Source organism: Parasteatoda tepidariorum, chromosome X1 (genome assembly GCF_043381705.1).
Source record: "Parasteatoda tepidariorum isolate YZ-2023 chromosome X1, CAS_Ptep_4.0, whole genome shotgun sequence".
In the NCBI taxonomy this organism is placed as follows: Eukaryota; Metazoa; Arthropoda; class Arachnida; order Araneae; family Theridiidae; genus Parasteatoda; species Parasteatoda tepidariorum.
In genome coordinates this window covers 2,118,900-2,143,077 of record NC_092214.1, presented here as the reverse complement: position 1 = coordinate 2,143,077, position 24,178 = coordinate 2,118,900, and the positions used below count along the sequence as shown (strand labels likewise).

General features: G+C 28.6%; 1 protein-coding gene across 1 annotated transcript in view; it reads right to left on the bottom strand.

Annotated features, from left to right (window-relative positions):
* Positions 1-24,178, bottom strand: part of LOC107455196 (uncharacterized) — a 322,531-nt gene that overhangs the window by 293,531 nt on the left and 4,822 nt on the right. Inside the window, exon 2 of the mRNA XM_016072691.3 lies at positions 13,589-13,637. Within this exon, the coding sequence (XP_015928177.1) occupies positions 13,589-13,637 (49 nt within the window). The remainder of the gene's footprint in view (positions 1-13,588; positions 13,638-24,178) is intronic.

Sequence of the window (24,178 nt, the reverse complement as noted above, 5' to 3'; positions counted from 1 at the left end):
AATAAATATTAGATATACTTAGTATGTTATCATTTTCAAACTTTAGGTAGATGTAACTTAGATAAAAACATGTATTAAAATAAAATATCATTCCCTCACTATTAGTGTCATTCCCTCACTTTTTAAATAGTGAAAATAATTAATTTACTTATTAATTAATTTGAAAAATAAATTAAAAAATTAATAAATTAATTTATTAAATTAATTAATTTATTTATTAAATTAATTAATTAATTATTAATTATTATAAATTAATTAATTATAAATTAATTATTTAAAAAATTAATTAATTTAAATATTAAGTATAATTTATAGGATATATACTTTCTTTATAATGTCATTACATATTTCTATTAATATAAAAAGTTTCAGAGCTTTTTATTCACTTTACTTTTTTGGGATTTTATGAACTGAAAAATGACAGTTTTCGTGAGAATGACCCATATATATATATATATATACAGATGTAAATCTCATTGGGAACATAAATATTCTTATTATACAACAAAAAGCATGTATGCATTAAATAATAATTTATATGAGTAGTTTATGAAATTAATCCCATCAAAGATTGAAATTACTTAACTAAAATTGACACTATCAATATTTTTTATAAACCATTAAAGAGGTTTGATACTTACTTGGCTATGACCAGTTTGTCAAGAAGCACTTCTAATACACTTCATTTAAACAAATCGCCATGTTGATAGTATCTTGAAGTAGCACAATTATTCGCCTTTTAATAGTGGTACAAATACATCTGTTACGCTTTTAAAACATGCCCTTCCAGTAACTGACGCAAGAATTTAGTTTAAATATACACTGATTATTTGCCGGTACTCCAAAAAAACACCACCTTCTTCATTAACAAGTTGCAGATTGATGTACGCAATTATTGATGATTTAACACTCGATTTGGTTTTTACTTGAAATGAACAAGTTTTTCAACACTGAATTCGGATAAGATCAAAATTTTTACTGATTGTGGAAAATTCCGAAAAATACTTTTATTGCACACTCGGATTTTAACCTACAAATTTTCCCATTTTTGTGCATTCTTGATTAGTGATTTCATCCTACCGCAATTACTACGAAATTTATAAAGTGATTTAACTTTTGAAACAGTAGTTTTAAACAAATTTTTTCAAAATTTCAAAATTAAGACCAACTTTAATTAACAAACATCTTTTGGTTATAATTTAAGAATTTTCCCTTTATTTCGTCCCATATTTTTCAATTATATGGTATTAACGAATACACAACGGAGCTGAATGCTTGTTTGCTTCAGAAGTAAGGTGATCTCCAAAATAGGTTCCATTACTTATGAGATTTGGGTTATTATGATGTGTTCAAGGAAACGGATGACCCATCTTCTTTTGAGAATCTTCAGGGGGATTTCTTGCTTTGGATGAAGGACACAACATGGTAGAAAAATTTAATGAGGATCACACGCCCTCGTTTTTACGCAGGCTCTCACTGACCACAGCCAGTGATGCTTGACTTCTGTAATCTACTGGGAACCGCGTCTTACACTCAATCCAGGTTGGACCCACACGCGCCTGTTTATGTATGAATAACAATAAATAAATTCCAGGGTTGTGGTAGGAGTCAAACGTGCAACCCCCCCCCCGCTTCTATTTTAGAATATTGGGCCACCCTGATGTGTATATTTAAGTTACTAATTTGTATATTTAACAATTACGCATTTTTTATAGTTTTAAAAGTTGGCAGATGTTAGCATATAACTTACATGGAAATGAAAACTTCGAATCAACCAAAAACAAAGTTAACAAGCGTTGACTAAATAAAATAGAGTTAATCCCTGTATAATTTCTACGTTATCTCAAATTATGCTAGTTCTGTTAAAATTTCTGATACTTTTAGTACAACTAGCAAACTTTTGTATATTTGCTGCCCAATAGCATTAAATTAAAACCATATTTTATTTGATACTTCACCAGAAGTCATACCAAAGTGATTCCATAAAAATTACCGTTTTTTCGGTGTTCCTATAGTGCCAGGAAACATGGTAAATTTAATCATATTCTGGTAATCTTTACCACACTTTTCCCATTGTAGTATTATAACATTATACTGAAACTTAAATCAACAAAACTTTAATTTTTTATTTATAAATATATTACACACATGAATGAAGAAGATAATCTTGAATAAAAAATATTATGCAACAAATATGAAAAGGTAAAAAATGAATTTACTTACATGCTTTTAAATTAGAGTTTAATGAAATAAGAATTGAAACTCCTTATTTCAATTTAGAAATAATTCTATTTTTTAATCTAATTTTCTATGATATTTCTGAATCATTATGATGCTTATGTAAAATAACATTTTTCAACAAATTAAATATAACAGAAAAGTTTATAAAAAAAAACTGCAATTTTATGACACATATGGAAGATTTGTTCTACTGAAACACATTTTTTAAAAAAGGGAATTTTTGTAGAAAAAACAGGAGTTTTGGAATAATTTGGAAATCGTTGCTCTTCGAGGGTATCTAGGGCGTTGTTCTATCAGTTATGCTAGAAAAACAAATTTAGCCAACCTAATATTTTAACAAAATTTAGAGTAAACTATTTTATGTTATTTAACACGCGCTATATTCTTTGAATATATAACGTTGTATTCTATGAAAAAAGCCTAAATAACTTTAAGTAATCTATGTTTTAAAATGTGAAGCTTTTTCTTTTAAGGAAATGGTCAAAAGCAAATTTTAGATGGTTTGGATAAAATATGAAAATTTTAATTAGATTAATATTTTGTGAATCTAGAAGCTATAAGAAGATATGAATCTGAAAGGAGATATAAATCTAAAAAATATAGCAAGCTTTTGAACTCTTCCAAATAACTATAGTAAACTAATCTCTTTATATGAACTTCGTATCTAGTAGGAAATGGATATTAAGGAAAAGTGTCTTGAAGTCTCATCCATTTTGAGAAAATAATCGCCATTAAATAAGGTAGAATTGCTTTACATACTATTATCTTGGCTTTAAACAATGACTTAGATTAAAAATTTTAAGGATTGGATATTTAAATATTTTTGTGAATATTTAAAGTTAACTGAACGAAGGACCTAAAAACTTTCAAACAATGTTTAATTTATCTCTTTGTATGAACTAAGTATCTAATAGGAATTAGATATTAATGAAAAGTGTCTTTGCTAATATTCGGATATAGGTCTCATCCATTTTGAGAAGACACTAAATAAGGGAGACATCTTAACTTAGTTGATCGAAACTGGAATTAGTGAACAAGTCTCCGAGTTATTAAAATTCAATGAGTTCCGCCGTTCATTTGTAGACAATCGAAAGCGCATTTGCGGTTCATTATTGATTCAATCTACAAACTCTCAACGTTATTGAAAATGTTCCTTTGAAATGAGGAATGTATCAAACAACGGTCACTTTCGATGTGATTCAACTGCAATGAGTTAAATTGGGGGTTTGCTAAATTAAGATCTATTTGAATTTCAGACAGAAATTCAGTCATAAGTTAATAAAGGTGAAATAATAAATGAATGGAGTTTGTAATAATCTCTCACAAATTTAATGATAAGTCGATATTTAATGCTTTATATCACGTACGTTTTGTATTAGTTAATTTGTTTCTCACAAATCTTAAATTCCATATTTACTGATATTTTCGAGTTATTTAGAATAATTCAGTAAATTAATGCACAGAATGTTAAACTTAGCGCATTAGAAAATAGCCATATTATAAAATTGAAACTATAGAATTTATTTTTATATGAATGAATATAGATACGTTATGAATGACAATGACACAAAAGCAATAATTATTAAATGTTTGTTTTATGCATAAATAGTTTATTCTTTTTATGCAGGGTATTTTTGGCCCCTTAATATACATTTTTAAAATCCTTGCCAAAACTCCATACACAATTGGGTTTGCAATTTAATATTTTGAACAAAAACAGGCTCAAACTTAGCACATAAGTGAAACAATAAGTTCCGTATTCTTTTACGATTTAGGGGAGACCCTGATTGGTACTACCTTTGTCAAAAAATAACTACAAAATCTCTCATGTTTACAATACGGACCACTAAAAATAGTTTTGTACGCGAACTTATAGTTCTAACCAGAAGTCATTTTGACATAGCTGGCTCTATATAAATTATTTACACTGTTAAGCGAGGAGTTTCAGAAATCAGTTTTTTTAAATATTTACCTCAATATGATGCTTGATTTAACTCGTACGATACTGCGATTTAACTTGAATGGAACACCTTATTAAGATTGCAGCAAATTTGAATCCTATAGTATTTTAAGGTGCAGATATAGTGGTTCAAAGGTCAACTAATTTTTAACAGTGTATTGTTGCAAAAAGTTTGTTAGATATTAAAAAAGTTATTTTTTGTCTTGCTTTCTTTCTAACATGTATTCAAAAATATGTTTCCCTACATAAAAATAAATATTAGCTCTAAAATTCAATTTTATCTGGAATCCGAATTTCAAAATTTTAATCAAGATGATACAACACTTTTTTTAAAAAAATCTTTAATTAAATTATATAATTATTATAACGCAAGTGTAATAAACGTTTTATATTTTTCAAGCTTAATAAAAAGTTTATCGGGATTAACAACACTTTTCCAAAATAACATTTGGCAAATATTTGTTATCTTATTTATCAGAGATTCATTAAAATGATGGTTCCTACTATCATATGAGATTCACGTAAGAGCCTCATAAAAATGAGTATTAAATTGAAATGAATCAAAGCTTTTCCTAATTAACAATTCGCCTATGCGAAATTAGTCTTCGTTAAGAATTTTATAGCTCGTTGCTGGGTTGAAATAATTGCTGTTCGTATTAAGTGACAAGAGATGCACCCACAATTTTAAAAATCACCTCTTTAAAACGAACCTTTAATGACTATAAAGCAGACGGTTCAGCGTCGTTAGAAACTTTTAAAGACTAGGTTGATCCTTATTTGTTCGAAACCACCTTTCTTCAACGCTCCAAATATGCAAAGCGAAGAAATTTTGCCCAAGTTTTAACAAATAGCGGTTTCGACTTGGCTACTTAAACAACATTTGTAAGCTTATGACTTCGCAATGATGCCTTTTCTTTGGGTCAGATCCTTCCTGAGATGTCTGGATCAAGACCACAATCCATGATGTTCAGAAGCATTTTACGCCGGGAGGAAGCTTTTACGATGGTGCTTATTAGAAAGAATGGCTAAAGATAGGAAAACAATAAAACGAACATCATTAGTGAAAAAATTTTCTTAAATTCCCTTCAATGGTCATTTCTGATAGGTAGAATACTTTCCAAAATATGCTTTAATACATTGTAAAATTGGGCTGATTTCTAAATCAGCTTCTTTAAATCGTATTTGGAAATTTCAGAAGGAAAAATTAGTTAAAAATTAGCATTATAAAAATTTATAGTGAGATCCTAAATTATTCCGTCTTCAGAGAGATTATTTCAAAAAAAAAAAATATTCGGATTCATTTCAAAAATTCACTCTTTGTTCTTTAAATAAAGATTTACATTACAGTAATTACTTCTTTATAATCAACTTAATAGATTAAATATAAATAGTACTAAATACTTAAATATATTAGATATAAATAGATATTTTCTAATAATCGACTCTCAATCGCTTATAGGTACTTTAGCTTCTGTTGATGTTCCAATTAACCCTATAGTTTTTCTATCGAAAGAACTCCCGTTGCCGCAAAGGGTCACCAAACTTCGTCTAATCGTTGATTACTTAGTCGGCTGATTTTAGTTAATCGCTGATTATGAGTGAACTGGTTTCTCCAATTTAATCGGGACTTCTGTAACAATGCAGTCGATAGGCTTTTCGTGAACTGTGATTCGCTGGATTTTGTATTTACTATTTTCGCATATTTGTTTACAGATTACTTTCAAGGAAAATAAAATAACCAAGTTCTTTCATTTCTTTGTAAAGAATTGTCTTTGAATTCTAATATAATTGTTCAAATTATTTCACACAAAAAACATGAAAATATTTCCCATCTAATCTACAAATAATCTTTTAGTTACTTCTAAACTTTAGCTTATTTTGTGCTCAATTTTAAAGTATCGGTTAACAGAATCTTATCAGTAATAAAATATTTTGTATATATTTATGTTATTTAACANTATACATATCGCATATTTTGTAACATTTTGTATCAGTAATAAAATATTTTGTCCGATATTATCCTCTTTAAAACAAATAGTTTAGCATGTTTGTTAGTACAATATTGATGAAATAATAATACAGCCATTTAATTAAATTGTGCTAAAAATTTAAAAGCTTATGTAATGTCATGTCAACCTAATTTCAAAAATAGTAAGTTAACTATAATATAATTTGCACTTAAGAAAATATTAATGTTATAGTTACATTTTTGAATTACACTTATTAGCATAATATATTTGTTTACACGTATCTGTTATATTGGTTTTAAGTAATATGAAATCATATAAGAAAAATTTATATTCCCTTCCATATTAAATTTGTACTAAATTAAAAATGATAAAACTAATTTATCTAACTCCTTCAAAGTGAAATTTTGAATTTATAATACATATTTCTCAGCCAAGTTAGTTAAAATTAGGTCACTTTTAGGATACTTTATGGAATTAATTAGAGTTGGAATATGCTATAAAATGAAATACGAGTACTCCATCATAATTGAATTTAAATTTCTCAACATTTGTTTTGTCAATTAAGGAGATTGAAATGGTTGATTTTTAAAAAAAAAAAAAATTACATTTTATTGATACATAACAACCATGAGACATGTTTTTCCTTGTCAGTTTATCTAACAGCCTTACACGCATAAATATAATTTCATACTGAATATAAAATTTGAACATTTTTGTGTAAATTTTAATAAAATCTATTTCGTCTTCAGAAACAATCGTAAATTATTTATTAAAAAAAGAATCTTTTTACTGAAGTATCCTATTATTACTTAGATTAATACGAACATCACACATACTCTGATCCACATTTCAAACATTTATTTAACAAAATTATCATTTAGCTTTACAAATTGGAATCCTTCTTAAAAATGTATAAAAATTACAATGGGAATAAAAAAATTCCACGAAACTAAGGACAACATAAAAGAAATATTTCATAGCATCCCTCCATCAACAAGCTACTTTTTTCCTTACTATTTCAGATATAAAATCAAAAATTGTAATTTTTAAGTATTTTGTAATAATAATAAAGGAGGTTCATTAAAATTTTGATATTATGTAACAGTAATCACATGAAGACATAAGTCACGAAAGCTTTTTGTCCCTTTCGATACGTCATTTCGTGCATATTTTAAATGTTTCCTCTTAATTCGAAATTATTTTTACATAAATTTAAAAAGAATAATCTCATTATTGCTCACAGAGAAAGGGAAATTTCAAAATGAAAATATGATTGTTTAATCCATGTTCTTTCAATGTAACATCAATCACATTTTGTAATTTTATTCTAAATGAAACATTTATAATTTTCATTCCCTTTATTTATATGCATAATAATATTAGGCTGCTGAAAAACATCCTATGTAATTTTTTTTTTAAATGTAAATATTTATCGATAAAAAAAAGTTTGATAATCTATCAAAATGTAACGTCAGTCTACATGGAATTGCCCATATCTGTATCGGGACTCTCTTTTGGATACTTCTAAGTAAACACTGAAAAATAACTGAATGTTATTTACTTTTTCAATCTGATACTAGGACCATGGATGACATAAAATTAATCAGCAGTAGTTCTCACAGGAATATACCTAACTTGAGTCGTTGAGTGCTTTTGCTACTTCGACATAAAACCATTCCACACATTTTATACAATAATCAGCACATAAAATTTGGTATTGCAAATTTCTCTTAAATCAGGTCTACAACTCAATTTTTCTAAAATTCAAACTAATTTCTGAAACATGATGAATGTAACCTCTTTATTGTTGAATATATTTTGTGCATTTTTTGAAACTATTAACAACACAATTTTAAGAGGTGTGAACTCATTTTACTTTCTGAAACAATATTGTTACATAAAATTCCTTTTTTCAATTTGCCACTCATTTGACGTACTATAATCTTATCTGTGCTTTAGATAGCGCGGTTTACTATACTATAGGAGGGTAAAATAAACATGTATTCTAGATATGAGCAAATAATTATTTTGGTTAAATGATAATAATTATTGTAATTTCTAGATTTGAACAATTTATTATCATCTAGATATGATAAGTCCCGCAGTGAACTGATCGCTAAGACACGGTTCCCAGCAGATCACCGAAGTCAAGCATCACTGGCTGTGGTCAGTGTGCGGGTGGGTGACCACTTGGATTTGTCTACGTAGGGACCGAGGGTGAGCGGGATGGATCCTCGTTAAACTGTTCTACCGTAAAGTGCTCGACTTCGCGTGCAGGTCTTCGGGCTACCGAAGCGGGGGTGCCATCCCCTCTGTAAAGGATCAAAATTGTGATGGCATGTCTTCGGATCATCCTCCGGGATGTTTCCCAGACCGTCGCCAATAGCCCATTGTGAAGCTCTAATGCGACGTAAATGAACAACAACTAGATATGATAATATAACAACAAATGCTGACAATACAAACTTATGTTACATGCAAATGCTTCCATGACAGGAAAGCAATATCGCAATAAACAAACAGTTGCAAAACGCATCTTCTTCGATTAAAATATTTTTACATTTAGCGAAAATAATATGTCACGTGTTTCCTTTTAAAGACAAGAAAAATTTATCTAAATTATAAGTGGATAAAATCAGTTTCTGTTTGAAAATCAGTTTCTGTTTGAAAATCAGTTTCTGTTTGAAAATCAGTTTCTGTTTCAATTCTTAACGGAGGAAATATTCACCGGTCAAATATAATCGGTGTTGGTGCAACCGAAATATCGTGGATTAGAGGTCTGATTAGCCTAATCGGCGTTAGTGGAACCGATATATCGCTGAATAGATTATCTTTAATCGGAATTTGGTGGAATCTGGTGCTTTAAAAAAAGCACATTTCATAAAGGGGAGCTTTTCCCTAACTCTCCAAACCTCTCTTAAATATTGACCCCTACAGGAAATAGTTAAACATAGTCCAGTGGAATGGTGAGAGGATTTCTCAAAAGAAATTTCAGTGAAAATCTAGCTTAAAGAAATGTAAAGAGAGCAGTTTTATATCAGAATACATCATGAGACACAGTAATTTATTAACTAATCAAATTAAGATCATCATTCAATCAAAAATAACAATGCATTCAAACAAATTAAAATTATTATTATTGATATGTTCATTGAAATGATCATTGTTGTATTCAATGATCATTGTTATTGTTAGTCAACCTAACTATTGTTGACCTCATTGTTTAAGGATGATTAAAATTATAAAATTCATTCGGAAAGAGTTTATTCTACTAACTGTAGACAAAACCTATGGTTTTAAGGCAATACAATGAACTTCAATTTAGTAATACGTTGTTTTTGAGCTCTATCATTTCACAGAATTTTATTTTTAATGAATCGGCGTGTTTTTTGGTAGTTTAATGAGCAATGAAACACAAATACAATATCAAATGAAAATCACGATAGCTACTGTAATATGATTCTCAAATAAGGATGTTTTTTGATCTTTCTATTTTTAATAAATCAATTCACGTTTCAATTAAAAAATCAATTCACGTTTCATTGAGAGCATTTTCTTCAGCAATAACAAGCAAACTCTGTGCATTAGAAAAATTGCTATGGTAATGCAACCTGTGAAATTATTTAATCGATGGGATTCTCCTTATTAATAAGAAAAGTTATGAGCATTTCATTTGACAGTCACAAACTTAAGAGGATTTTAAAAGCAGAACAATCAAAAATTATAATTTCTCACTCTTTTTTTTCATAAATCTAAATAAAACTACTTGTATTTCCACATTTCATGTATAAATACACTCAGTTGCTTAAATTTAATTACAATAAAAAATTAAAATTATCTCAAATCATACTTCAAAATACTTTCAAAAGATTTTAAAAATAAAATGTATAAACAATCAAAAGCTATAATAAAAAATAGACTTTTTTACAACACTGTAACATTTTTTTTATTAAAATATTAGTTTCGCTTAGCATGCTTAAAAGTACGTTTCTTGTTAAAGTATCTATATAGAATTCTTTCATTTATTTATAATCTAATGCAAAGTAAGGAATTTCTAGAAGATGAAATAAGGCGTTAAAATTACTATTTTGTTTTGTCTCTGTAGTGAACGTTTTATTAAATAAGTTTTAGCTTAATAAATGAAAAAACAGCAATCTTAATTTTCTTCACTTTACACAGAAAAATTTTAACACTAAGAATTTGAGGTTATTTTTTATTTTCAAAATACAAACTATTTTCTTAAAATTTCTTTGCTTTTTATTCATTATAAAAATAATTTTACAACAAATTGATATTTTTATACTTATTACTTAAGAGTTTACTTATGTTCTACCTTAAGTTCAAACAGAATAAATCTTTACCTTCATATAGCATAATACCTTTAGCGAATTATAATGTGAGGATGAGTCATTAATAGATCATGATCTATATCATTAGTAAAAGCTTTTCAGATAAGCATTTCAAAAAAGTTTTTTCAAATTTTTTTAGTATTCTTAATTGCTTTTTAATTTGTTTATTATTTTTAAGGAAATTTACGGTTTTTACTAATTTAAAAATCTAATATCACTACAATTGTTTCAATATTTTTCAAAGATAATGGGAGAATGTTTTTATTTTGTATACAGTGCGCAAAAAAAGGGAAAAAAAAGCAGGGTGGTTTAAAATATGTTAATTAATAAGTGCAAACGGTATTTTAAGTTCGAAAACAGGCACTAAAACTTACTTTCTCTGAATTAACATACCTTTTTTTAAACGAATTAATATTTCCGACCCTAAAAATATAGGAGATAGCCGTAATCTGGGAAATATGATCCCAATAGTATGACTCTAAAGTTTATTATTAGTTTATTATTATAAGACCCCTTAATATTAGTTTTATTTTTTGCCTATGTCGCTATATCCCGAGAACTTTTCAAGCAAATTAAACAATTTTTGCACACAATTAAAAAATTCGTTTATCCAAAGATAATTCCATGGAAAAAATAACTTAGTAAATATTCATTATTTTATTTAAGGATGGTCGAAAAATGTCTGAATTTTAAAGTATAAAATTTTTTTGGATCATTTTGAACATTATAATTTTACATGGCAAAATACAAAATTTATGCGAAATCGATCGAATAGTTTCTGAGAAATTGAATTTCAAAGAAATCAGATACTCAAAATTTGATTTCTCAGGAACTGTTCAGCCGATTTGGCTAAAACTTCGTGTTTTGCCATATAAATTACAATCTTTAAAATGATGCAAAGAATTGTATACCACAAAGAATTGTATACCATAAAATTTAAAAAATTTACGACCATTCTTATATAAAATATTAAAAAATAATTGAATGCTTACTAAAGGTTATTTTTCCGTGGAATTATCTTTGGATAAACGAATTTTATAAATTGAGTGTAAAAAAATTTCAAGTCACTAAAAAAGTACTCGAGATATAGTGAAATACACAAAAAATAAAATTAACATTTAGGGGTTCAAACTTTGGAGCGCTCTCCTGACCTAACTATTCAGACCATAATTCCCAAATTGCGGCTTATCCCCTATATTTTGTGAATCAGAAATCTGAATCCGTTAAAAAAAGGTATGTTTATTCAGAGAAAGCACGTTTTTGTGTCTAATTTAGTAACTTGAAATATCGTCAGTATTTATTAGTCAGCATATTTGAGGTCTCCCCTCGAACCAATAAGATAGAGTCCTAGAACGTGAAAATCCGATCATTGGATCAAAAGTTATTCATGGTGGTCTATTTCTTTTTTGGCGCACTGTACATGAAGGAATTTTGCTGCATTATAAACAAAAGTATCAATAGTTTATAATTGAACACCTTTCGTGGTATAATAGTTAATGCACCCTTAATAGTGACGACTCATAAATCTGGATTTTTTGCCCCATTAAATTAATTCCCATTACACCGAAAAATTATGAGTAAAATATGGGCAGCCTATGGATTCGAACTACTCATAACTTTTAATTATTTTAAGATAATAAAAATAATTATGAAATCTTTTTGGCACTCTAAGCTAAAATGACATCCTAATTAAATTTGCTCAACCAACTTCCCTGAATTTTTTTTCGATAAACTTTTCTATTTTATTTTCACTTTCGGATTTATTACAGTTAGCTCTGACTTGACTCAGAGAACTAGATGTACTAGACAACACAGTCACGATTTGTTCCAATTTTCTCATAATAACCCGTAAATAACTTATTTTCCAGACCTCTATAAAATATTTATATGTACAGAAGTTTTACTAGTTTTAAAGCAATGGTATTTAACTGATTATTTAATTAAAATTCTTACATTGGATTCCATTTTATGCAAAAACATATTGTCTATTTTCATATTTAATTATAAATTCATTGGTTAGTTGGAATTCTCAATAAATTAATGGCAAGATAAAAGGGTACGATATTAAAAACATTAAACAGCATTTAAAATTAAATTTAAAAAAAAAAAAAAATTTCGATTGCAAAACTTTTTGCTCACCAAAGTGGGTGGTGATTGGGAACCTATTATCAAATAATTAATGATTTGATCATTTAAAAAGGGTGTTGAGTATGATTATATGATTAATTTTTCCTTATATTTTTAATTCTTAGAGATAATTTTGCATAAAGAAGAAAATTTCAAATGCTAAGAAAGTTAATATAATTAACAAAATGAAATGAATTCTATAACTGCTATGTATCATTTACTGTCCATGTTACATAGTTATCTATTGAAAATGTGATGCATAGAGAATTAAAAAGTCTTGTATGACAAGAGTTAATATAGACAGTTTTTAAATTAAATTAACGTTGCTACTATTAATGATAATAATACTTGAGGCTACCAGTTAGTGTCTCTTCAACAACTGATCCCATGTCATTTATTTGAAAAAAAGATCAAACTGATTAATTCGACAGTAATCTAAAATATTTTTATATCTTCTAGCTGGTTCTATCAAACCATTAATTGATGGCCATATTTTTAAGAACTTTTTCTCGGAATTAATACATCTTGTATTCGATCTCATCCTTCTTCGGGTACCAGAAAATTTACTAAAGGTCAGTTTAATAACAAGGTCAGCAGCATTTTTTCTATAAATGCTACCATCTATTTTTTTGGATTTAATAACCTCATTAATGTTTGGTTGTTTAAATTTTTTGTAAAATTCATGATAGTGCGGTGCTCGCCACTCTCACCAGTCTTACCGCCAGCTTGGCGATTTAAGATCTTCAGGTAAAAGCAACCCTGTGATCCTAGTGATATATATTCTGTCCTTCAGAGGAAGAACAGCCACTTACCTTTTCAACTTTTTCACTAGCTAGCTTGGTCGCAGGACGACCAATAATGTTTAATTTAGTTTATGTTATATTGATGTTTGTGTTCATGAAATAAATATGCTTTAAGAGAAACCCGCATTTCGTACTCACTTCAATAGTATTGAATTCGCCAAACATCCAAAGATGACTAGAAGTATTTCTGAAATAAATAATTTATTTTCATTAAATTTATTCAAAAGTGAAGCAATACAGATCTTATTCAGATATTATAAAAATTTATTTTTGTTTATAAGAACTTTGATTTCTCAGACCGAAATAACGAACGTTTGCCATCCTATTACTAATTTCTGTTTTTGTATCATTATTATTATTTACGATTGAACCTAGGTATTTCAATTGATTTAAGATAAAATATATCTTATGAAACCATCATTGCTATTTGCCCGTAATTAATTCTCCTATTAAAAATGATGAATAGATATTTATATAAAAACTAAATATTAAACTTTTTTAGTAAAAAAGAATTTTAATGAACGCTTTTGTTACTTGAAATTTAATTTAATAACAACAACATCGCTATTATTCAAATGAACAATCCCGAATCTACTTTCTTTAACCTTTTTTTTCTATAATAGTTGTACCAATAAGAAAAAGAAATAAAGGAAGTCTTTAAGAAAGATAGCCTGAAAGAAATGAAGAGTTAAATCAGATGTGAAGTCGTCGTACATCAAAGGCATCTTAATCATGTTGTTATCAGGCGCCGGTATTCCAATCTCAAAAAGAAGCTTTCTGTTTTTGTAGTCGACAGATATCAAGATGGATAGTATTACTTATTGGGGTATTATCCTGCAGTCATGGAGACTTCTCAACTTGCACAAACTCGCTTATTTGGTTGCCCACGAAGCTGCTTTCACTTGAAGAAGGTTTTCTCCCCTTCCAGCGAATCTCAAATTTTATTTATTTCCAGACGAGACAAATCAAATGGGAGGTAATTATTTTGTGTATTGTTTCATGGGATCTTTCTCAAAGTGATAAAAAGTTTTTATCTCATCTTCGGCTGAAAAAAATGACTATTCAGATTGACTGAATATTTGAGAGTTCTCTTTTTGGAGAAACTCTATCCCCTATTTCTATCCCGTGGAGTTTAATCATATAGATGACAAACTGAAACGAATGATATTTATTTACTCTGAGAAATTTTACATTAAAGCTTTTATTTACTTTTGAAAATGTAGAAAAGAACAGGGAAACTATAATTGTACGCTCATCGAAAAAGTTAAATAATATTTTTAAAAAACACTTGTTTTAAGTGCTCAACAAAGAACCAGTGACACTACGCACTATTTTTCGGGAGCTTAAGGGAAGATTTATCTTTTTTCTTCTTTTACTGAGACAGGAAAATAATTTTTTTTTTTTTTTTTTTTTTTTTTTTTTTTTTTAAAGATTCTTTTATTTAATAAACAAAGGTAATTGTTGTTCTCTTTTTAGCGAAATTTATTTTTCTTGTTTTCCTTGATGTTTCATCATATAGTTGACAAACTGAAAGGAATCGAAAATGATATTTGAAAAAAAAAACTGAGTTACATTTGCTGGAATTTTGCAGTTTTGCAAAAAAATTTAGAAAAGTATAAATTTGCATTTGCCATAACTGTTTATGTAACTTGTAACTATTGAAAAAAATGTGTTTTTAAGAAAATATATTTTTCTATGTTTCAAAAAGTGTATTTATTTATTTAAAAGGATTAGATTTTATTTTAGGCAGTAACATTCTGTCATATTTCTCTTCTATAGACTCTCAGACAAAAGTCAAGGTTCTCAATAATTCGGTACATGACTCTCCGGAATTACGTTTCATATGATTGAAGCACTTGTTAGTCTGATAACTTGTTTCTATTAACTTTCATCTTATTGATTCACTACTTTTTACTGTAGCAGTTGCTTCAAAAATTGAAATTTTATTTATTGTAGCTTACCAAAAATATTTATTTTAGCATGGTGGTTTTTTTAGCTAATTTAAAATATGAAGTACAATACAGAAGGTTCATCAAAAATTATCGTGTCTATTAATAATTAGTAAATCATAAAAAATCTTTGAAAATCTAATATTTATAATTTACAAATATTTATAATTTTCCTTATATCTTTACATTAATACAGTTTTTAAAAGTATAAGCCAATGGAAGCAGTTTTATGATTTACTACCCAGATAGCGCAGACTGTCACAGTAACGTAATTAAAACGTCAAAAATGGTCACAGCCACAGGTTTGACTGTTTTAAACTGTCCCAATGAGGTCATAATGTGACTTTGATATTTTTCTATTTTATGATATCACACTTTCTTATTGTTTTCTTGACTATTTATTATGACTTTTGTTAGTTGGTACCATACTTTACTGGAGTCACTGAGAATACCACTTTGATTCCTTGAACCTCTCGAAAGCCATTTCACGACTTACTGAAGTTGCAGGAGTATTTTTTGACTCACACAAGTTAGACCAATCACTTGAAACAGTTTTTTGCGATAATTAAATATGTGAATCACAAAAAAGTCACGAATGGTTACATCAATTACATTCCCGTGTGATCTTCTTTAAATGGCTCCAATAGGCTCTCAATATCATTTTGGAAAAAAATTATTTTCGTAAACATGTTTGTTAATTTTTTCTCTATTCTCAAACGCTTACAGTATCAGAAATACGATTCTAAAGGTAAATATACCCCTTGTCCATAATACCGAACACTATATTTAAATTAATCTATTATAATAATATCTTTTTTCTAAAGAATCTAAAGAATTTGGATGTCTTTTCTTTAAAATAGAAGTATACACTTACTTTTCCTTTAAGATTCATATTAAAAATTTCAAAATTTACGCAACTGTTATAGCCACAAACCGTCTTGATAAGATTTATTTTATTCAAACATATTATTGCACAGATAGAAAGTTTTTGAGCGCACAATCCCATAAACTAAGTATTTTTGTAACATTTTAATGGTGAATAAAATGCTTTATTCTATTTTGTATACATTCGGACTAATATTGATTATGTTTGCAAGGTTTATTTGGGTTTCTTAAATAATCCATAATTTAAAAGGCAAATAATAATTTGTGTTAAATTTTAAATTTAATTTTATAACTTATTAAAATGTAAACGGGGAGATTGCTGATAGGCGAAAATCATTCAAAAGAATAAACATCTAATTAACATTTGCTCGCAAAATGCAAACGATTTTGAATCAAACGCCAACCACAGGTTGCCGCCATTTTTTAATCGTCCGCTAATTTTTTTTTTCAAGAAGTAACACAAATTTAGACAGTTCATGCTTTGATGCTAACATTTAAACCTGAACCCATGGCTGTCGGTAAAAGATATGATACAAGATTAAAATTCATTAATTTGTGTTGAATCCGCCAAAGACGATTATGCATGCTTTTGCTTTATAAAAGCTTTGTTCTATTTTCAGTAAATGTTATTTGTTTGCTGCTGATTTTTGATGATGTTTAGTTACTTATAGTTGTAATGTATTATTTGGTGTAAATGGACGAATAACCCTGTACCACATCTCTGAATATGGCAGCCCATTCTGACATTGTTCATCTGACTATCTAAAGAAGAACTCATATAATAATTGTATGTCACCAACCGATGATGTCACTAAAAATTGAATACTTCAAAAAAGTGATCACTTCTGAGGAATGTTGTATGTAAACTCGAAGAAGCTTTGATCCTCTTATGGTTCGGTCAAGCTTCCTTCTTTTTTTTTCTTTCGAAAAGTGTAACGTATTCCAAGCCTATGATTTTAAAAAGTTCGTAGTAAGCTTTCGTAGTGGTTTCAAAAGCAAAAATAAGGGCTTAGTCCCACTTTTTATCTCTTGCATATAAGCTCTTATATTAGAGAATAAATTCGTATTTGTAATTAAGGTTAATTATAATAAGCGAGTGTTTTAATATAAATTTTTTAGGAAAATTGATATATTTTGAGTTCACTTTCATTGCTCACTTTCAATTTTATTTTAAGTCTATTTAATTCCTTGTTTAAAGGTTCTTTCGTTTTTAAATACTTATCGGGTGTTTATTTAGATTTGCCAAGTCAATGTTATTTCATTTTGATCACATTTTTTTGTTTTCGCTTCATTTTTATAATAATGCACCCAAATCAACAATATTTTTTATGGTTTTTTTTTCTAATTGAGAATGATTGATTTTGTAAAGTAATGTTTTTCACCATTTGTTTTATATTTTAGGCTTTTTTTTCAATAAATACATAAATTTTAAACAGCCAAGAAATTAAGATATTTTGATTTAATTCAAAATTAGTTTTATTTTAATTCAAAATATTGATTTTTTAATAGCAAATTTGCACTAGATCCACCCAAAATTATTTTACTGGTTAAAATTACTATTCTTACTATAAACGATTATTTATTTAATATTATGATAAATAAATAAATTTTTAGCCTTTTCATTACAGATTTTAATAAATGAACTATGCTCTTTAGTATAAAGTTATTGTTATCTATACCTTATAGACAAATTTTTCTATACATATTGTAAGCCTATTTGTACTTGTAAACACAAATAACTGTTTGAAATTTGGATCTTTCTATAATAGGTTTTTAGAATGAAAAGTAAGGCAGAGTTTTACAAATACTAATTTCTTGTTAAAAATTTCTTCTTATTTTTTTATTTCTATTCTGAATCCTAATATTTATTGATATTCTAGATGTTTTATTCGATGATTAATTGCCTAAAATTTTAAGAAATTTAAGAGATAAAAAACTTTTTTAATATTTGAATTGAAAATCTTGAAAATCACGAGTGAACATTCGCAATAAATCAAAACATGATATCCGAATGAACATTCTGAAATACATTTGCAATTAAGAAACTTTAAATGAAACTTATAAGTTTTAAACTTAAATGTTATATGTTGGTAGATTTACAGTAGTCTTCTTATGATTTACTAATATTAAAACTTTATTGTGAAAAAATTTATATTTTTAGTAATAAAATTATATCAGTTTACTTCAATGAAAATTAATGAAAACAGATTTATTTATAATTTCTAAAAAGCAGTCTAAAAAATTAACGAAAATTTTTTTTTCAAAATAACATTTTCCTTAACAATCCATTAAATATATCTGTTGAACAAATATATTTAATGATTTTTAGTTTCTTCCATTTTTCAATTTTTTTTACTCCTTTCCATTTTCTTCCAGTGTCCTGAGAGAAAGAGGTATTTTCCGGAAGCCAATTTTGATTATTACAGATCACAGACTACAACTTAAAAGTTAGTGAACTATAAGAAATCATTCATAGCTTCTTCTGATAAAATATTTTAATAATTAAAATCTAGGTATTTTTGTTAAAAAAAAAAGTTAAAAACTAATCATTTTTTTGCACTATATTATTAAGCTACTTTTTTAATAAGAATTTTATAAATCATCAACTAAATCAAGGTTGAAATTGAATCATTAGTCGGTGGTTGAATAGTCGGTAATTGACCAAAATACTTTCCTTCAAAATAACACCGTTACAGCATTGCAACTAAAATGCGACAGTCACGGAGACTCATTTGTGAAGCCACATGTAACTTATGCGACGTCAATGTGTGGGTCTGAAAAGGTAACTATGTCCGTCTTTAGAGACGTCACAAAGACGTCAACATTAGTTCACAACCAGATCCACGAGACCACAACAGAGTCCTTCTTTTACAACGATGTGACTTATTCACGACACAATAGAATCACTATGTGACGTAATTGTGATCTTTTCGTTTTAACAGCGTCAACGTGTCACTAAGCTGAAATGTGAATATGTCACATATCTTGTCACATGGTGACGTCACTGCGAAAGTTATTTGTCTCATTGTGGTCTCACGTTGACGTCTGGGTGACGTCAAAATGTGATGTCCCTAAAATCGAGCACAGTAACCTCAAAAACCCAGGCATCGACGTCGCAGAGGTCACTTGTGACTTCACATGTAAGTCTATATGACCGTAGCATTTTTGTTGCAATTTGATATCTGGGTATAGTGCGCTTTTGTACTTCATTTAATTTTTATTTTTCCTTGTTTAATTTTCACATATTATAAAATAAAATGATAGTGTAAGTCTGTGTCCCCCTCGAACTGATAGCAAATTCTGGCAGTAAAGTTTAATGTGAAGATGGATGGTAACACCCTAGAATGCAAATCAGTGAATTTATAATATTTTTGCAAATTATTCTTTCTAAGCTTCCTGGAAATTCTTTTAATTGTAATATTTTAATTGTAGAATAGCCCTTCTTAAAAGAGGACATTCAGTGATCTCTTTCGCATGATAGAAGAATTACTTAGCTTATAAATTATTGTTAATTAGTTAGAAATGTAATACTTATTTATAAAATGAATCCATATAGCGCAGTAAAATGTCTTTATGAAGCCGAAATCCCATTCAATTTAATAAATATTTTGAGATTTTAATGCATCTTCACCTGGTATTGTGATTACTTCTTACGTTGTTAACCATAACAAAAAGTCTGGATATTATGGATCACATGACATGAAAGAAATAATAACTACCCAGGTAGCACCATTAACAGATTACAATAAAAATTCGACAATCACGGAGACTCATTTGGGAAGTCACATGCAAGCTCTGCTACGCTGATGCGTATGTTTTTGAAGGTTACTATGTTCACCCTGGGAGATGCCACATTTTGACGTCATTCAAACGTCAACATGAGACCACACTGAGACATATATCTGTCTCAGTGACGTTACCATGTGACAAGAATGTGACATATTCACATCTCAGCCTGTTGAGAACGTAAGAGTCACATCTTTATCACATGGTGACCCAGCTGAGACATAAATATATCACTGTTTCGTCACACAGGGACGCATGTAAACTACCTTTACATCTGCAGTATCCCCAAGAAATTTTGACATTTTGATTGTTTTTCTCGGCATTGCCTTCTTTTCTTTTTGTAAATCCTCCCCAATATCATTTCTCCGTAATTTGTTCACAAAATGTAAATCAATCATAAATCAGTCCTAGTATATTTTTCATACTAATTTAAAAACAAATGTTAAAGTTTTGTACAAAATATAAAATACCGTCTTCAATGATTTTTTTTAATTATAAAAGATTTATTTAAATCGAATTTGCGTTAAATTTTATTCGTATATTTTTCTTTATTTGTTTAAAATATTTTTGTACGTTTCCGTATAATATCTTTCAATATTAATGTTATTAATTTCAGATAAATGCAAGGTAAACAACCATGTTGTGGTTAAACATCAAATTAGTACAATAATAACTTCATTTTTATTGAAGAGTCAATACTGCCAATTGTTATTGTTAAATACTACATGAAAAGGAGGAACTTATCGTCCTTAAACAGTTCTGTAAACAAATTGATGATGGTGTTGTGGTTGGATTAATTTTCTTGCTGGCTCTGAGAACGTTGATAACTCCTTATAGTCAAACGTCTACGACTCCTTTGAACCCTTCTGCATCATGAAGGCATTCTTTGGATCTTCTTTACTATCTAGATCTTCGGCGTATAGTGAAAAAGTGATTTCTTTTCAAATTTTTTTCCTTGAGAAGTTCACCATGCAACGGTTTTAGATTAGCCAAAGCCGACCAGTGACACTTGCAATTTTTAAGTAACCGCATAAAACCAGTGATAATCGAAAAATAGTCCAGTGATATAATAATTACACAGAAAATAATTCTTTACAATATTGTTAAAATTACTATTGATTTTACAATTTTTAAGTAATTATTATGTTATTACTTTGACATAAACATAATTTAATAAGTAAAGTAACTAATTTACGAGCACAACAAAATTTTATTCACTGCGATATTGTGGGGAAATAGTTAAAACTTGTATCATAGTGGTGCCATCTATTAGGCAATTATGTTTTAAGAGATAAAGTAATTATTAATTTATTACAACAATTAATTAAAGTAAGTATTGATAATTTGAAGTTAAATTAAATAATTTGGACGCAAAGCAATTATATATTATATTAGATAGAAAAACAAATATTTTTAAATATAACAGAAATAAATATCTATAAAATTGCATCTCTAAATCAATATCACAATTTTATTTTTCAAATCAGAATATTTGATCTCAAGACCCAATTGACGCAAAAAGTAAACAATTACAAAACCAATGAAGCTAATTTTTCAAAATAATGAAGAAAATATAGATATAAAAAAAAATTTAATTAATTTATATATTAAAAATGCGATTGCAAAGTTGGATAACATTTATCATTCAATATTGCTCCTATATATATAGAGTGCAATGAAAACAAAAGAAATAAATTAGAAAAATAACAACAAAAAGTCATTATCTCGTCATTGCTCACACGATTATATTTACTAAAATTTTATACTAAACTATATTAAACTTTTTGTTGCTATTTTACTAATTTATTAATTTAAGTAATTTTTTAATTTAAAGTTTTTTTTTTCTTTAATTTACTTCTTTTTCTCATTTCTTGTTGCCTTTTTGTATTTCTACATTATTTTATGAGTTTTATGTATAAGCAGATTATGTGCAGTAAATGAAACGTTATAAATTTCTCTCGCTCTCTGTATTTTATTTGCGTCGCACTAGAGCACTGTTTCCCAAAGTGGTCCATATAGACCCCCAGGGGTCCGTGGTACCGTTCAGGGGGTCCGTGAAAAATAAAAACTGATTTAGGGGTCCCTGAACAACGTCAGGAGGTCCGCGTGAGGTTTAATATAAAATAATAAAATTGTGATTGGTTTTTATTATTATAGAAATTAAGATAAATAAAATTGTAGCGATTTTTGCGTCTAAGTAAACTATAAATAAAGGTGGGTGCTTATAATTATTTACGGTGATTTGTTACAAATTAAACAGCTGATTTACAAATTTTCTTATATCTTTTGTTCCCTTTTTAAGAGATAACAGTATGAATGACTCGAAGAAAAAACGCCGAAAATACAGTGTTGAATATTTGAAGTATATGTTTTTATTTCTTCACCAGGAAATAGTACTTTACCTACGTGTCTTCTTCTATGTAATAAAACTATAATAAGTGATTCAATGAAGCATTCTAAGCTTAAAGAACAATTGATTAAAATCCATAGTGATAAAAAAGATAAAGATGAATAGATGATAAAGACTATTTTTCGAACAGTCAAAGAAAAATATCTGAAAACACCGTCACTGCAACAACTTATAGGGACAAGCGAGATGATGATGGATTGCATGTTTCTCATAGTTTCGCATGTTTCTATATATTACATGATTGCGAAGTCCGGAAAGCCTCACACTATTGAAGAACTTATTTTACTAGCTGTAAGTGAGATAATACTCACCGGGTTGCACAAAACAGCTTTTAACATTGTAAAAAGAATTCCACGGAGTAATAATAATGTACAAAGAAGGATTGACAAAATATCTCAGTGCGTAGAAAATTCTTTATGTTAGTACTTAAAAATATCTGAATTTTCTATACAGCCTGACGAGTCCACTTATCCAGGAAACGAAGCTTTTACGTTTAGCTTATGTAAGATTTGTAAAAGAATAAAAATTATACCAAGAATTGTTATTTGCTAAATGTTTGGAAAGCGATGCGAAAGGTGAAACGCTATTGACTGAATTAAAAGCTATACCCTTGACTAATATCATTTCTGTAGCTACTGACGGTGCTCCGGCAATGGTAGGAATCCAAGTTTTTTGGCTAACTTAAAACAAGCTGCAGCGAATGTATTTTCAGTACATTTGCCAAACTTAACGAAACTAATTTGAAACTACAAGATGAACAATTAAATTTAATCAAAACTAAAATTGTAAAATTGCATTTGTTGCAAAACTTTTTCTGTATAAACAAAACTTGGGAAGGGGATATTGTTCTTTCAGTTTCAGTGCCGTAATGAACTTCATCACAAAAAGATAATAATAAATAAATGATTAGAAATTAGTGCTGGCAAACATTGAGCCGGACATAAATACACTCTTAAAATCTCATCACGTTCCTCCAAGTCATAATTTTTTTTATTTTATTTTAAACAGAAGATATAATTTCAATCAATAGTTCTTCAACAAAATGTTTTTTTTTTTTTAATTTGTAATTTTTATACCTATGCAGTTTTTTACTTGGGGGTCCGTGGGCAAGTTTTGACTATAAAAAGGGGTTCTTGGGTCAAAAAAGTTTGGAAACCACAGCACTAGAGCTTCACAATGGGCTATTGGCAACGGACTGGGAAACATTCCCGAGGACTATCCGAAGACATGCCATCACAATTTTGATCCTCTGCAGATTGGATAGCTCCTCCGCTTTGGTAGCCCGACGACCAGCCAGCGACCTGCGACGACCGACGACAGATTCCCGAGGACCGATACCGCGCACCCTCGATCCCTACATAAGCTGATCAAAGTGGTCAGCCACCAGCTTACTGACCGCATCCAGTGATGCTTGACTTTTGCTTGTTTGAGCGATGATTGTTTTACTGGGAACCGTGGCTTTACAATAAATCCACTGCGGGAACTCTCTCTCTCTGTATATATATATATATATAGTAGACCGACCTGTGTAGGGGGCAGGGATCTGTCCTTGCATCAGAATGTCCTTTCTCCTTTACGTGTGACTGTGTGTGAATGTCACCCACCCTATAAACGGTTTGTGGTTGTGTGAATGGCGTGGCAGAAGTCGAATTCCTGGCCATAGATGGCGCCACTGAAAAACGGGAACAATCGCACCCC